Here is a 15,000-nt window from a genome sequence, read left to right as displayed (position 1 = left end):
GAACGTGTTGCTCTGTCTCACCGTCGCCCCGGCAACCGCCCCCGTCCCGCCCTTGCCCACGCCCCTCCTCTGGGACGCCAGGATGGCATTGGACGCCGCCCGCGTGCTGTTGACCAATAAGCACTGAGCGCAGGAGCAGCAGGGCCCGCCCCCACCGCCCCCCCCTCCCCTACCCCCCCCACCCCCCACCGGCCACGACTGGGACTTGGGGATGGCCCCGGCGATGAGCGGGTACGCCAGGTCCATGCGGCGACGCAGGCGGCGGCATCGCTGGCTCTGGCGGTTGGTCTGCAGCATGGCGCTGAAGTCCAGCAGGTACGGGAAGCCCAGCGAGGTCAGGTCCAGCCAGGGATGCTGCTTCTCGTAGGCATGCTGGACGCTGACGCTCAGCTCCATGTCGTACGGCGTCCACACGCCAGAGTCACTCTCCCACTCCCACACCACGCCCTTCCCCGGGGCCGACGACGGCTCATAGAAGTTACGCTGCACCGGACGCATGGTGCCTGAGATGGAGGGATAGAAGAGAGAGAGAGAGGAGCAGAGGAAGAGTGGAAGAGATAGAGGTGGAGAGAGAGAGAGACAGAGAGAGGGAGGGGAAGAGAAAGAGGTGGAGAGAGAGAGAGAGAGACAGAGAGGGGGAGGGGAAGAGAAAGAGGTGGGGAGAAAGAGAGAGAGGTGGAGAGAGAGAGAGGTGGGGAGAGAAGGAGAGGTGGAGAGAGAGAGAGAGAGGTGGAGAGAGAGAGAGGTGGGGAGAGAAGGAGAGGTGGAGAGAGAAGGAGAAAGAGAGAGAGAAAGAGAGGTGGAGAGAGAGAGAGAAAGAGAGGTTTGGGAGAGAGAGAGAAGGAGAGGTAGAGAGAGAGAGGTGGAAAGAGAGAGAGAGAGAAAGAGAGGTGGAGAGAGAGAGAAAGAGAGGTGGAGAGAGAGAGAAAGAGAGAGAGGTGGAGAGAGAGAGATGTGGAAAGAGAGAGAGAGAGAGAAAGAGGTGGAGACCCAGTTAAACACAAGCATACCAAAATCAGTGTGTGTATGTGTGTGTGTCAGTGTGTGTCAGTGTATGTGTGTGTCAGTGTGTGTGTGTGTGTGTGTGTGTGTGTGTGTGTGTGTGTGTGTGTCAGTGTGTGACTGTGTGTGTGACTGTGTGTGTGTGTGTGTGTGTGCGCTTGCTTCCTCTGCTGAGCAGCAGGGCTGTTAGCACACACTTGTGTCGAGTTTGCAGTTTGAACACAAAAAAATTAAGTTACCGTTACCTCACCCCATCACTGTACCTGCCAACCACTGCACCAAAACACACACACAATGTGCGTGTGTGAGAGAGAATGTGTGTGTGTGTGTGTGTGTGCGTGTGTGTGGTGTGTGTGTGTGTGTGTGTGTGTGTGTGCATGTGTGTCAAGTCAAGTCAAGTCAAGTCATATTTATTTATATAGCACACTTAAACGCAATGTTATTGACCCAAGGTGCTCATAAATTAAAAAAAAAAAAAAAGAAACAGTAATAAAAACATAAAATAAAGACATAAATGACAAAAAATAAAATAAATAAATGAAAATACAAAATAATAATAATAATAATAATAATAATAATAAACAGATTATGATTGTAGATAAAAATAAACATATGGTTACTGAAACTACTACTACTATAGGCCTAGAGAAAGATGTACAGTAAAGTTAGATGCCAGTTAATATAATGCAGAAAAAAATAGAAATAAGATTAAATAAATAATAATAAAATAAAATAAACAACCAAACAAGGGGAGAAATTAATGGACATTATAGGCCAAAGAAAATAGATGGGTCTTTAAAGGGGTGATAGAATGATGATATAGGGTATTTTGTGCTGGTCCTTAAGGTCTCTGAATAGGGTGTGTAACATTGGTTGGGCTGAAAATGGCATATGTGCTGTTCTATGTGCCCTAATGCAAGCCTGGTTAAAAGCCCTAGAATGAAACGAGAGGTTTTCTTCCTTTTATGGTATGCTCATGAATATTTAGATCAACTGCGTGCTGATTGGTTGGTTTACGAGCGAAGCTCCGGAGCAAAGACGCAAACATGGCCGACAGCACTCACTGAAGCAGCCAAGGTGGAAATACTATGGAGACATAGTGTTGAACAGCATATTTGACCCTGAATCAGAGGAAGAATCTGAAATAGAGGAGCAACCAGTCGCCCATAGATTGGAAATGACTACTTCAGAGTGGTAAGTTTTGTCATTTACTTGAGTTTGCCACACGTATCCCAGTTAGCTAGCTGTAATACTAGTGCAATACTCGTGTCGTAGACTAAGCTAAACATTGTATTAGGTTCGTTTTTAGCATTGTAAGCAACAAAAGTTATTAATTTGCACACAAACAAATGTTTTACAACTTGTACCCTTGTGCAATTTTTGTCAAGATGTCCAGTTAGAAGCTAGCTGAAAAGTTCGTAGCCTGTGGTGGGCAGTTCAGGCTATGCTGTAGTGAAAGGAGTGCTGCTTGCAAGGAAAGTAGCTGCTAAGTTACTCGATTTAGTCAGTAAGTATATTCTCCTGCTGAATAGGTCATCTGATTAGGAGTTACATACATTATTGTAGTGGTAATATGCGATCTTACAACAGGACGTCCAGTTAGCTGGGCAGGAGCTCTGTGCAGTTTGTAGGCTATATGGCTGAAGTGAAACGAGTAGCCTACTGCTCGCGTCAATGAAAATATTACGTTTGTGTCAGTAGGTCTAATGTACTCGTGTAACTACTATCCTGCTGATTAAGTCATCTGATTATCGAGATTTTTACCTTCTTTCCATGTAGTAATGTATGATCTTACAACGGGACGTCCAGTTAGCTGGGCAGGAGCTCTGTGCAGTTTGTAGCCTATGGCTGAAGTGAAACGAGGTCAACGAAAATATTACTAGGCCTACTCTCGTTTGTGTCAATTCAAAAACACTTTTATTTATCCCCTTCATTCATCCAATTTACATACCATGGAGTAGAGTACAATAATCAAAAATCCTATAAATATCACTGTTTAAAATACAGTAGGTACAGTCAGTAGCTCTAATGTAATCTTGTAACTATCCTGCTGACATCTGATTGAGATTATTACCTTCTTTCCATGTAGTAGCCTAATATGTGATCTTACAACTCTGGTAACTAAAACTGGAGACATTTACTTAAACTACTTTGTGCTTCCTGCTCATTCAAAATTACAAAATAACAGCAGGGAAATTATGTTTGTTTTTACAGGTTATGAAAAGAATGGGCCAGGTTCCTGAGGAGCTGACCATGGCCGTTTGAAAATCAGAGGGATGGAAAGGTGAGGACAATTTGATACAAGTGTTAGCAGTTACAGTATATAAATAATTTTTTTTTAACCAATACACATTCATTATTGGTTCAGCATATTGCAAAAACACAGTTTGATCAACATCACAAAATGACAAACTTTATTTATTTTTTCAACAATCGTCCAGTGATACTCTAATGTAAAATATTTTTTATAGTAAAAATGTGCTTTTCCACCCTGTTCTCGTTGCAGGCAATGAAGTGACTTGGCCTACAGGTCTTTTATGAGCAGGTGCTGGGGTTTCCTTAGAAGAAGCGTCCGTGTCATGATCCCCTCGTGTGTGGTGCTACGCATATGGAGGGAGCGTCCGGATACTTTAGGGCAGTACGTTGGATTCAGACCCCTTGTCGACTGAACCGTGACTCATGTTCAGCAACAGCATCCTCCATGGAAGGTCTGTCAAGCTGAGCACACAAGTCTTGGGGCACAGGAATCCGCTGGACGGCATCCCAATCAGGAAGAGGGTCTTTGATGATCTCGAAGAGGACAAGAAAGAGGACTTATATTGGATACTGTAATACAGTGCATTGTAGGCTGTATACTGTACAATAAACAAATTGTATGGCCCTGAACATTGTGCTTTGTTTACAGTACTGATGATTTCGACACCAGTAGCATCAAGTCTAAGACAGCCTGTTGTGTGTGAATCGATAAGTTATTTTTAGTGCCTATACTGTTGCACATTTTGATTTGTTGTTTGCAATAAAAAAGTATATTTTATTAAACTTACAAATTGTTTGGCAAGTCTGTACATAGTTTCTCCTTGGCTGTCTTCCGTTGTGGGGACTCAGCATTCTCATTGAAGTGCATGGCTGCAAGATAAAACCTAAACCAAACAACAGAAATGTTGTAACACAAGTGAAAGTCACTTTTGCATGCACACACCAAGCTGTTAACTCACAGCAAAAGCATTTGCTAATATTCTAAGCCCCGCAAGATGCCACACTTGGGGAGCATCTGTTTGGCATTTTAAAATAAGAACGTGCAAATAAATCCATTGTATTTAGACAACACAGTTTTCAACATATCGACTAGATATCATTTGAATTGATAACGTGAAGTTGTTTCCACTTCTGACGTCAAAAACTTATGTGGGTTATAGTACAGCTTAGCAACCAAACTATCGTGTTACTCAGCTTCAGTTAGCTATCTTGCTGAGAACATAACCTGTCAGAGATCTCGACAAACATGCATAGTAAAATGTAGGTTAACATGACAACACAGGTTTTATCCGAATGACACACAGGAAATTTAAATAGCCTTGCCAATGAACTAACGTTAAATCACACATTCTACTTGCTAGATACACGTTAGCATAACTGCTTAGTGACAAAATAATACTTACAGCATGCGGTTGTGATCATAGATATATATAGATATATCTATGGTTGTGATCACCTTACGGTCGGAACAGCCCCTCGTTTCAGTAACAGCAGCTTAGCAAATCCATCTTTAAACTGTCCAAGGTTTTGAAAACTGACTTCGGTGAAATGTTTTGCAAATTAATAACGGAGTGTCGAACTTTGCTGGGATCTTCTGGTAGAAAAACATTATCCATGCCCCTCGGACTTTTGAATCCTTGGGAAGACTATGGAAAGTCTCCGCTTTCTTTGTAGCCTAGTTTCAGCCTGGAACACTGCATTTACGACCGTGGCTCATTTTCGATATCCTTGAAGAACTGTCTGCTTTATAATTCCTGTGGATGTAAACGAGCAGGCAGCTAAACTAGCTAGTGTTTGTCTCATCTTCGCTCTCCATTCCCGTTCCTGGGCTCAGAGCACCAGTGGGCTGGTCTGTATGTAAATTTTGAGGCGTGACAAATGTACAGGCCAGAGCCAAATAAGGTACCACCTGCGAGTTTGCGTAAACTCGCAGCTTCGTTGAGATTCGCCCGTTTTATGGCGGGAGTTTCGAATTGTGAGATATGCATAGGAAGGAGGTGTCGGTGGGGTTTTGAAGTTCTCTGTATCTCCATTTCCCCCACTGAACTATCGCTATTCATCTATGACAAAGTAAACTCGGTTTTGCATTCTATGACCCCTTTAAATTTGATTTAAAACTACTGATGGTGGGAGAGGACTTAATTTCTATAGGGAGATTGTTCCAGAGTCTAGGGGCAGCAACAGAAAAAGCTCTATCACCTTTAGTTTTAAGGGTTGCCTTTGGGACTGATAGAAGAAGTTGTGAGGAAGACCTCAGTGGCCTAGAAGGACAGTGGGGACTTAAAAGGTCACAGATATACTGTGGTGCCATTCCATTTAGGGCTTTGAAAACAAAAAGTAAAACTTTAAAATGAATTCTGTAATTGACAGGTAACCAATGGAGTTGGGCCAGCACAGGACTTATATGCATATGTTTCTTTGTTCCAGTAAGAAGCCTAGCTGCTGCATTTTGGACTAACTGAAGTCTAGCAAGGGTAGATTGGTTCAGACCTAAATACAGAGAGTTACAATAGTCCAGCCTAGATGTAACAAAAGCATGGATTACAGTTTCTAAGTCAGTATATGAGAGCCATGGCTTTAATTTCGCTATTTGTCTTAGTTGAAAAAAGCTTCCCTTAACCACACTACTGACTTGCTTATTGAAATTCAAAGAGGAATCTAGGAAAACACCTAGATTTCTGACCTCACTGTGGCAATTTACAGCCAATGGCCCAAGTGCATTTCTTATCTTAGGAACAGAGCTGAGTGGACCAAAAATAATTATCTCTGTTTTCTTTTCATTTAATTGTAAGAAGTTTGCAGCCATCCAACTCTTTATGTCATTAAAGCAGTTAAACAGGCTTTCCAAGGTGCAGGAACTATCGCCTGTTAATGGCAGATAAAATTGAGAGTCATCAGCATAGCAGTGATATTGAATGTTATGTTTGTTAAAAATGGAGCCAAGAGGCAGCATATATAGGGAGAATAGCAGAGGGCCTAAAATGGAACCCTGAGGGACACCACATTTGATAGGAGCAATGGACGAAGAGCAATTACCTAATCTAACAGAGAATGTTCTATCATTCAGATATGATGTGAACCATTTCAACACCACCCCTTGCAGACCAACTTCATCCTTCAGACGTTTTAACAGGATGCTATGGTCAATGGTATCAAAAGCAGCACTAAGGTCAAGAAGTGCTAAGAGGGCACAAGAACCATTATCTACTGAGCAAAGAATATCATTTTGCACCTTAAGTAGAACAGATTCGGTGCTATGAAGTTTTCTAAAACCTGACTGAAATTTATCTAGGATGTTGAAAGCATTCAAATAAGAAGTGACCTGAGAGAGAACAACTTTTTCCAGGATCTTTGAAACAAAAGGTAATTTGGAAATAGGCCTATAGTTTTTCAGGTCACTGTAATCAAGACTGGGCTTCTTTAATAGAGGTTGGACAATTGCATGCTTAAAACTAGAGGGGACCACTGCAGTAGATAGAGAGCTGTTGATAATGGCCAAAACAACAGGGCAAATGATGTTAAAGACTTCCTTAAACAGGTGTGAAGGTAAAACATCTGAGTGGCAAGAGGAGGATTTCATATGAGAGACCACTTCAAATAGCTGGGAGGGAGACACAGGTTGCCACTGCTGAAGGCAGCTGGGTGAGAGTTTTATAACTGAGGGATCAGAAATTAAGGAAGGAATTTGAGATTTAATGTTATTAATCTTATCAATGAAGAAATTGAGAAACTTCTCACAGTTTTCAGTGGTGGGAGTGATAAAGAGAACAGCAGCAGGAGGATTTAAAATAGAGTTGATGGTACTAAACAATATTTTTGGTCTGTGAGCATTACTGGCAATCAACTTAGAGTAATACTCAGTTCTGGCTGACTTAACAGAGTTTTGGTACATCTTTAGAGAATCTCTAAAAATGTCATAAGAGACTTGGAGTTTGTCTTTTTTCCATTTTCGCTCATTTCTCCTACACACTTGTCTAAGAGAATGGGTAGAATCATTAAGCCAGGGAGTGGAGTTGGTTTTTGACCGTCTTAGTTTTAAAGGGGCAACACAGTCTAGAGTAGCGGAACAGGAAGTGTTGAAGAGATTAACTAATTCTTCCGTATCAGAGCAGGTGGACAGGGCATCATTGATAGCAGGTGACTGAGTAAGCATAAAGGTGTTAGAGAAATGTAAAGCTGTGGTTGAATTTATGGCTCGGACAAAGGAGTGGGACTTGGGCGGAGAGACAGGGGAACAAAACATAGAGCATTCAAACAAAATCATAGAGTGGTCAGAGATACCAATATCAACAATTTCTAAATTAGACACAGAGAAGCCAGAGGAAAGTACAAGGTCTAGAGTGTGGCCTTTCTGATGTGTTGGTGCCATCACTGATTGAGTGAGGTCAAAAGAGTCCACTATGCATAAAAACTCATGAACCAAAGGTTTTGATGGGCAACAGATGTGAATGTTGAAATCCCCAAGAATCAATAATTTGTCAGAATGAGTGGCCATGACTGATAAAAGGTCAGAGAATTCTTGAATAAAATTAGAACCAATTTTAGGTGGTCTGTACACTAATGCACAGAGGACAAGGGGATTAGCATGAATTTTAAAAAGTTGAACCTCAAAAGTAGAGTAAACATCAGTTGGTATAATTCTACAATTAAAACAGTCTTTAAACACAGTTGCTAGACCACCTCCACGACCAGTAGACCTTGGGGAATTGAAGAAGCTGCACTTAGGAGGGCAAAGTTCACCGAAAGGCATTACATCACCATTGTTAAGCCAAGTCTCCGTGATGAAAAGAAAGTCCAGCTGACGAAACGTAAAGTTGTCCTGGAGAATGAAGGTCTTGTTCGAAAGAGACCTCACATTCATTACAGCGGCTTTGAGGTTACGTGATCCGTTGTCCGGAGTAATCAGTGGGAGTAGGCCTATGCAGTCTTGGTGCTCGCCTGTTCTGGTGGATGGCACAAGAGAGTCTGGCACATTATCAGGGACACTGCTGCATGGTGGTGACGGCAATCGCCGTGTGCAGGAGCCGTACAGAGACGATCCAGGAGGTCGCTGTAGATTCTCCACTGACACTGTAGGCAGCGGTTTGTTTGCGGAAGCGGACTGTTCTGGAAAGCAGCGTTGATTCGGCAAGAGATCCCGTGGAGATGATGGAGGGATGCATTCCTGTGTCGCTCGGATGAGTGAGCGACGTGCGCCTCTGTGCAAGTAGCGTTTCCGCCGGAGGATCCCCGCTGCCCGGCAAAGGTGGAGCACCTCGATGTTGATGATGTCGGTGGAGGCGAACTGTTGAAGTTCAAGGGGTGTGTAATGAAAGCCCCCCATAGCCGAAACACAAACTCCGACACGGATTGATGGATCAGCCAGACCAATGTGGAGTTGATGTTATCGGTGCATTTGCAGTCACCTAGCTAGCACGAAGCCTCAATCTCCGGCTGGTCAGTCAACCGACTATACCCAGCAGCTGGACAGTCAACCGACTGTATGAACCCAGCGTAGGCCTATACAGGATGGAAAAGGAGAGAGACACTAGCACGAGTCCAGCACAGCTTCCTCCACACAAGCAGCAAGTCCAAATAGCAGTGTAATAGGCCTCGCTGATGGCAATTGGCATCATGTGTGTGTGTGTGTGTGTGTGGTGTGTGTGTGTGTGTGTGCGTGTGTGTGTGTGTGTGTGTGGTGTGTGTGTGTGTGTGTGCGTGTGTGTGTGTGTGTGTGTGTGCATGTGTGTGTGTGTGTGTGTGTGTGCGTGTGTGTGAGAGAGAATGTGTGTGTGTGTGTGTGTGTGTGTGTGTGTGTGTGTGTGTATTTTGACCATCCCATGCCGTGGCTGCCAAATGTGCTCACAGTGTGTGTGTGTGTGTGTATTTTGACCATCCCATGCCGTGCCTGCCAAATGTGTTCACAGTGTATGTGTGAGTGTGTGTGTATGTGTGGGGACCATCCTATGAAAACATTTGGTACACACACACACACTCACACATGCATAGTGCTGCACAATTTATTGAATCGCAATCGTAATCGCAATCGCGATTTGAGCCTGTGCAATTATGTAACCGCAAAATGCTGCGATTTAAATTAAATAAATGCATGCGAAGGAGATTTTTTTTTTCATTTTGTGTTTAAATTGCTCCTGTCTAAACTGTGACGTGTAGATGATCAATCAGTCTCTACGTAGGCAGAAGAGATGTGCGGCTCAGAAGAGATGGCAGTAGTGATGTCAGCAGTGATGTCAGCAGTGATGTGCGGGTCAGTAGTGATGTCAGCAGTGATGTCAGTAGTGATGTGTGGGTCAGTAGTGATGTCAGCAGTGATGTCAGCAGTGATGTCAGTAGTGATGTGTGGGTCAGTAGTGATGTCAGTAGTGATGTGTGGGTCAGTAGTGATGTCAGCAGTGATGTGTGGGTCAGTAGTGATGTCAGCAGTAATGTCAGTAGTGATGTGTGGGTCAGTAGTGATTTCAGCAGTGATGTCAGCAGTGATGTCAGTAGTGATGTGTGGGTCAGTAGTGATGTGTGGGTCAGTAGTGATGTCAGTAGTGATGTGTGGGTCAGTAGTGATGTCAGCAGTGATGTGTGGGTCAGTAGTGATGTCAGCAGTGATGTGTGGGTCAGTAGTGATGTCAGTAGTGATGTGTGGGTCAGTAGTGATGTGTGGGTCAGTAGTGATGTCAGCAGTGATGTGCGGGGCAGTAGTGATGTCAGCAGTGATGTCAGTAGTGATGTCAGTAGTGATGTGTGGGTCAGTAGTGATGTCAGCAGTGATGTCAGTAGTGATGTGTGGGTCAGTAGTGATGTCAGCAGTGATGTGTGGGTCTATTTTGTTTTATTATACCACTTTTTTCGGTAACAAGTAATCTAACGCGCTACTATTTACAAACCAGTAATCAGATTAAAGTTACTTATCTAAATCACTGTGCGTTACTATTTTTGTCATTTTCCTTGATATATTCTTTGCTTTCTTCTTGTCTCTGGGATTAACGTCATGTAGGCTATGCTCACGTTTTCAGCATGAGGACAATTCACGTGTAAAACCACGCAGCGACACAAACGTAAACAACAATGGAGGGAGGCGAGAGATGCACATCTATACAGTCATTATTTTGAGTTTGTGTCAGCAAGGGAAACTTGGCAGGATTTCCCCCTCTGCTGGAGAAATTGTGCATTATGCTATTTCAAACTGTGGAAAAAGGTAACGATAAAGCACATGGATTTGTTTACAAGCTAGCAAAACGGTTAGCATGGGCAGGTTTTCCGCCTGGGGACGCTAGGGGCAGCGGGAAAAGTGACCATTTTCACCGGAACAGGTCATTTAACCATCCAAATGATTTCTAAACGGGTTTATTACGTTGAAATAGTTGCCAAGTTCCCCTTTAAGGTACATTGTACATTCTGTGCTGGCGACAAAGTGCTGTCTAGCAAGACATCCCAAGTGTCCCGAAGTTTTGGGAGTCTCCCACATATTGATATCCTGACGCCCGCAAATTACATAAAATCTGCCGGAACCTAGAGCGAACAAGAGCACGCAAGCCAGACCGGACTTCAAATCGCGTGTGCATCTGAGTTTAACGCGCACACAACGGAGAGGGAGAGAGAGAGGAGTGGTGCGTGTGTGCCTGCAAGCGCATCCAAGACAGAGAGCATCCTGGTCTGTTTTGCTAAATCAACCAATCAGTTTTCAGTAGGGGTGTGAATCTCTCATTTAAAAGACGATACGATTCGCATCTAGATACATGGGCATGATTCGATACAAGAAAAGATACATGTTTATAAAAAACGATTCAGTACGATTCGATGCGATGCGATTCGATGCAATTCGATGCAGTTCAAGAATGTAAAGCATTCTGAAAGATTTTTTATAATTTGCTCAAGGTGCACATTCATTGTATATTATCAATTATCATGGTCATGGTTGTCAATTAGGCAACAAAATGTGTGAATATGATTATCTAAACTGAGGTTTGTTTCATATACTGTATTGAAATGAAAAAAGAATAGTCTACATTTCAGTCAAGCACAGCAGCCAAATACAACATAAAAATACATTTTTATAGACTTTACAGATTTTATAGAGTTATATCTGATTGTTTTCATGGAGCTGTAGCCTTGTTGAGGTAAGACAATACCGAAATAAAATAAAACAGTGCTTAAGACACTCTTGGCCTTTTCTCATATAGGCCTAGCCTACCCTACAAGAATAAAATAGGCCTACAAATCAATGAACTCTCTGGGCTTATTTTGTTCCAACAGTAGACCTAATGCAGAAACCTAAAATGCCACAAGTCTGAGTGAATATGAACAAAATCATTGGCTAATAATGTATGCATCGTTTTAGCAGCAAGGGGCAAATTATTATTTAACATTAAGGAAATCCCTTCATCAAAGGTAAGGCTACTCTACAGACTATCGTTGCTGTTTAGGAATGCTATAAGTGCTTAATTTCGCGCTTTCGAAAAACAAAAGCCGACCGTGTGCAAGTTGTCACATGGTTAAGTTGCAATAGATGTATGGGTAATGAGGTCATTTGACAACTTTGGGCAATGAATGTAACCAAAAACGAATTAGCAGAAAAGGTTGTGCACCGATTCATAACAAGTAAATCGATATAACGACCGGTTCATTTCAGTTTTTTTCCGATACGGGGCTTCACGTATCGATGTAGCCGTATCTTACACGTTAAAAACGGATACCGATACGTATCGGTTAATCTTTACACTCCTAGTTTTCAGTGTAGGTGGGCTTAGCTTGTATCTCTTTTCTCCCGAACTTAATTAATCAGTTCAGTTAGTGTATCTAGGAACAGGAGCGTCATGGCAGAGTCAGTGCCCCTCAAAAAGGAACATTTAAGATCAGACTACACAAAAGTGTACCCAATTGTCTCATAAGAGTAAAACATAATGATAGTCTTGCACACTGCACTGTTTGTAACAGTGACTTGAGCATTGCTCACGGCGGGTTAAATGATTGTAAAAGACTTGTTGAAGTGAGTTTAACAAGTGTAATTTCATTTGCATATTACTCAGGCCTATACTAGATGGCTAGTTGCCAAGGCTACATGAAAAGGCCAAACTACCAATATCTACATATTTTACTATCACAATTTCTATCAATAGGCCTTCCTTATTTGGTGTAGGCCTACTGACTAGACATTATTGAACAAACATCTGCATTTCAGTATCTAAGTAGGTTAGGTTGGGATGTCTGCTATACATTGTTGGCATTACTGTTAAAATGCACTTCCAGTATAGTGAGTATTGGCAAAACCGGTTATCATTTTTATGTTGAGGCAGTGGGGGTGTTGTCGGCAGCTGCTGAAAGTAACTAAGTAACTTGTAATCTAACTTAGTTACTTTTAAAATCAAGTAATCAGCAAAGTAACTAAGTTACTTTTTAAAGGAGTAATCTGTAATCAGTAATCAGATTACTTTTTCAAGGTAACTGTGGCAACACTGGTCAGCAGTGATGTCAGCAGTGATGTCAGCAGTGATGTGCGGGTCAGTAGTGATGTCAGCAGTGATGTCAGTAGTGATGTGTGGGTCAGTATGTCAGCAGTGATGTCAGTAGTGATGTGTGGGTCAGCAGTGATGTCAGCAGTGATGTGTGGGTCAGTAGTGATGTCAGTAGTGATGTCAGTAGTGATGTCAGTAGATGCCAGTAGTGATGTCAGTAGTTGTGTCAGTAGTGCTCCACCTGTCCCGGTCAGGGTTTTTTTTATAACCCGCGCCCGCCTGACCCATTTTGGAGAACCAAAGCCAACCTGACCCGACAATGTAGCCTGACGTCCCTGCTGAAAAAAACAGCTAGAAACCAGCTTATGCTGGTAGCTGGTTTTAGCTGGTTTAAGCTGGTCTTTGCTGGTTTTCTTCCAGCTCTTGCTGGTCTTTGCTGGTGTAGCTGGTTGGGCCACCAGCTGGATATGCTGGCGTGACCATCTGAGGAAGCTGGTCATGCTGGTTTGACCAGCCTGTCGTGTGGGATACAGCTGGTGCAAGATGGTCATGCTGGTGACCAGCCTGCCAAGCTTGACATTGTTGGTGTAAGATGGTCATGCTGGTTTGACCAACATAAGCTGGCACGCCCAGTTAAACCAGCAGTGTAGACCAGCAACACCAGCTAAAATGACCAGCTTGAGGTGGTACGACAAGCAAAACCAGCTGAATTACCATCGTTAGGTGGGTAAACCAGCTGAAGGTATGTTTTCGCAAGAGATTTGCTGGTCTAGCTGGTCAACCATCATAGGGTGGTCAAACAAGCTGGTCAACAAGCTGGTCAACCAGCAAACCACCTTTAGCTGGTCAGGCTGGTTTTTTCAGTAGGGGTAGTCATACTCAATTCTAGTCAGAATATGAGTCTGATACTGCTCCATTGAGACATAATTATGGGGCGTGTTTCAACCGATACAGGGGGGGAATGCCTCTGCACTCAATTGGATAGACCTAACCAATCAGAGCAACAAAATAGCTTACCGTGAGGTGTAGGAAGAAAACACACAAACCATCCTTCTTCTCCACAAATGCCTTAACATTGTTTTCTGGTCTTTTGTAAAAGTTAGTGCCGTCAATAACTCCTAGCCTACAACACTCATTAGCGAAATCTAAGAGATACGTAGTAGGGTAGGCTATTAGGAAAAAACTGATAGCCTATATCCCCTCCATTTTTAAAAATAATTCTGTTGAACACTGATATGCTACAAACATGTTAAACAGCTGGGAAAGGTTGTCGCAAATCCCTCGAACAGGTGGTCAATCAGAGATTTCAAACGAACAAGGGAACATGTCGCAATGCAACAGTGCTGTTTTCCCTTGATGAAAGTGAAACCACGAGTTTTCCCACATCTCAACTTTGACCAAAGTTTTCAGAAATAATCGTTTTCAGTGATAAAACCTCATTAAATAATATGAATTTTCCATATCTTAAAAGCCATGTATCCTTCTAGCCACAGCGTTTTTGTTTCAAACATAAGCCTAATCTAAGCGTGCAAATGACGTGATAGACCAGGCGCTGTTGCTCCACCTGTCCATCATCGTAAAGCCCGATTTGATTGGTCCGCCCGATCTAGGGTGAGCATACTTGCTCCAGAATGGAGCAATGCCAGACCGAACTTCCCGACCTCAAATGTTGTGGGCGGGACTAAGTTCGAAATGGCACCCAGGTTACAGACAATAGCCTATGCGTTTAACATCGACCCAACTCGACCCGCAAATTCCTAAGTAACGTTGCTGCATCAATATCATGTAGCCATGATCATGTTAATTTACTTCACCAGACATTCATGTAGTCTAACACAGCCTAGGCTATATTAAACTGCCTATCTCAATGGGAAACAGTCTAGGCTATGTTAAACTGCCTATGTCAATGAGAAACAGTCTAGGCTATGTTAAACTGCCTATCTCAAGGGGAAACGTCTGGACTTAAAAACAAAGCAGCCTAAGCAACCCTTCATCCTCAGCAGCCAGTAGCCTAAGCAACCCTTCATCCTCAGTAGCCTAAGCAACCCTTCATCCTCTCTCTCTCTCTCACACACACAGGCGCGCACCCACACTCAAACTAGCAATAGCAACCCCAAAATCTGGGCATGTCTTATATATACAACTCTTGAGCGCATTCTGCCGTGGCGTTAGCACCTGTCCAGCTGCACGCTCCAGAGGGCTGAATTAAGGCAAAGCGCCACTACAAGGTGAAACAGCATATTGCTCCAGAGGGCTGAATTAAGGTCGAGCGCCACTACAAGGTGAAACAGCATAT

General features: G+C 43.1%; 1 protein-coding gene across 1 annotated transcript in view; it reads right to left on the bottom strand.

Moving 5' to 3' along the window:
* Positions 1-15,000, bottom strand: part of dtx1 (deltex 1, E3 ubiquitin ligase) — a 59,406-nt gene that overhangs the window by 29,878 nt on the left and 14,528 nt on the right. Inside the window, exon 3 of the mRNA XM_076271229.1 lies at positions 1-503. This exon is cut by the window's left edge and continues 272 nt beyond it. Coding sequence (XP_076127344.1) covers positions 1-503 — 503 coding nt within the window. The remainder of the gene's footprint in view (positions 504-15,000) is intronic.

Source organism: Alosa pseudoharengus, unplaced genomic scaffold (genome assembly GCF_046254945.1).
Source record: "Alosa pseudoharengus isolate Yale_2024_CS ecotype anadromous, Long Island Sound unplaced genomic scaffold, YU_APseudo_1.1 YU_APseudo_1.1_scf_6, whole genome shotgun sequence".
Classification (NCBI taxonomy): Eukaryota; Metazoa; Chordata; class Actinopteri; order Clupeiformes; family Clupeidae; genus Alosa; species Alosa pseudoharengus.
This window is presented reverse-complemented; position numbering and strand designations above follow the sequence as displayed.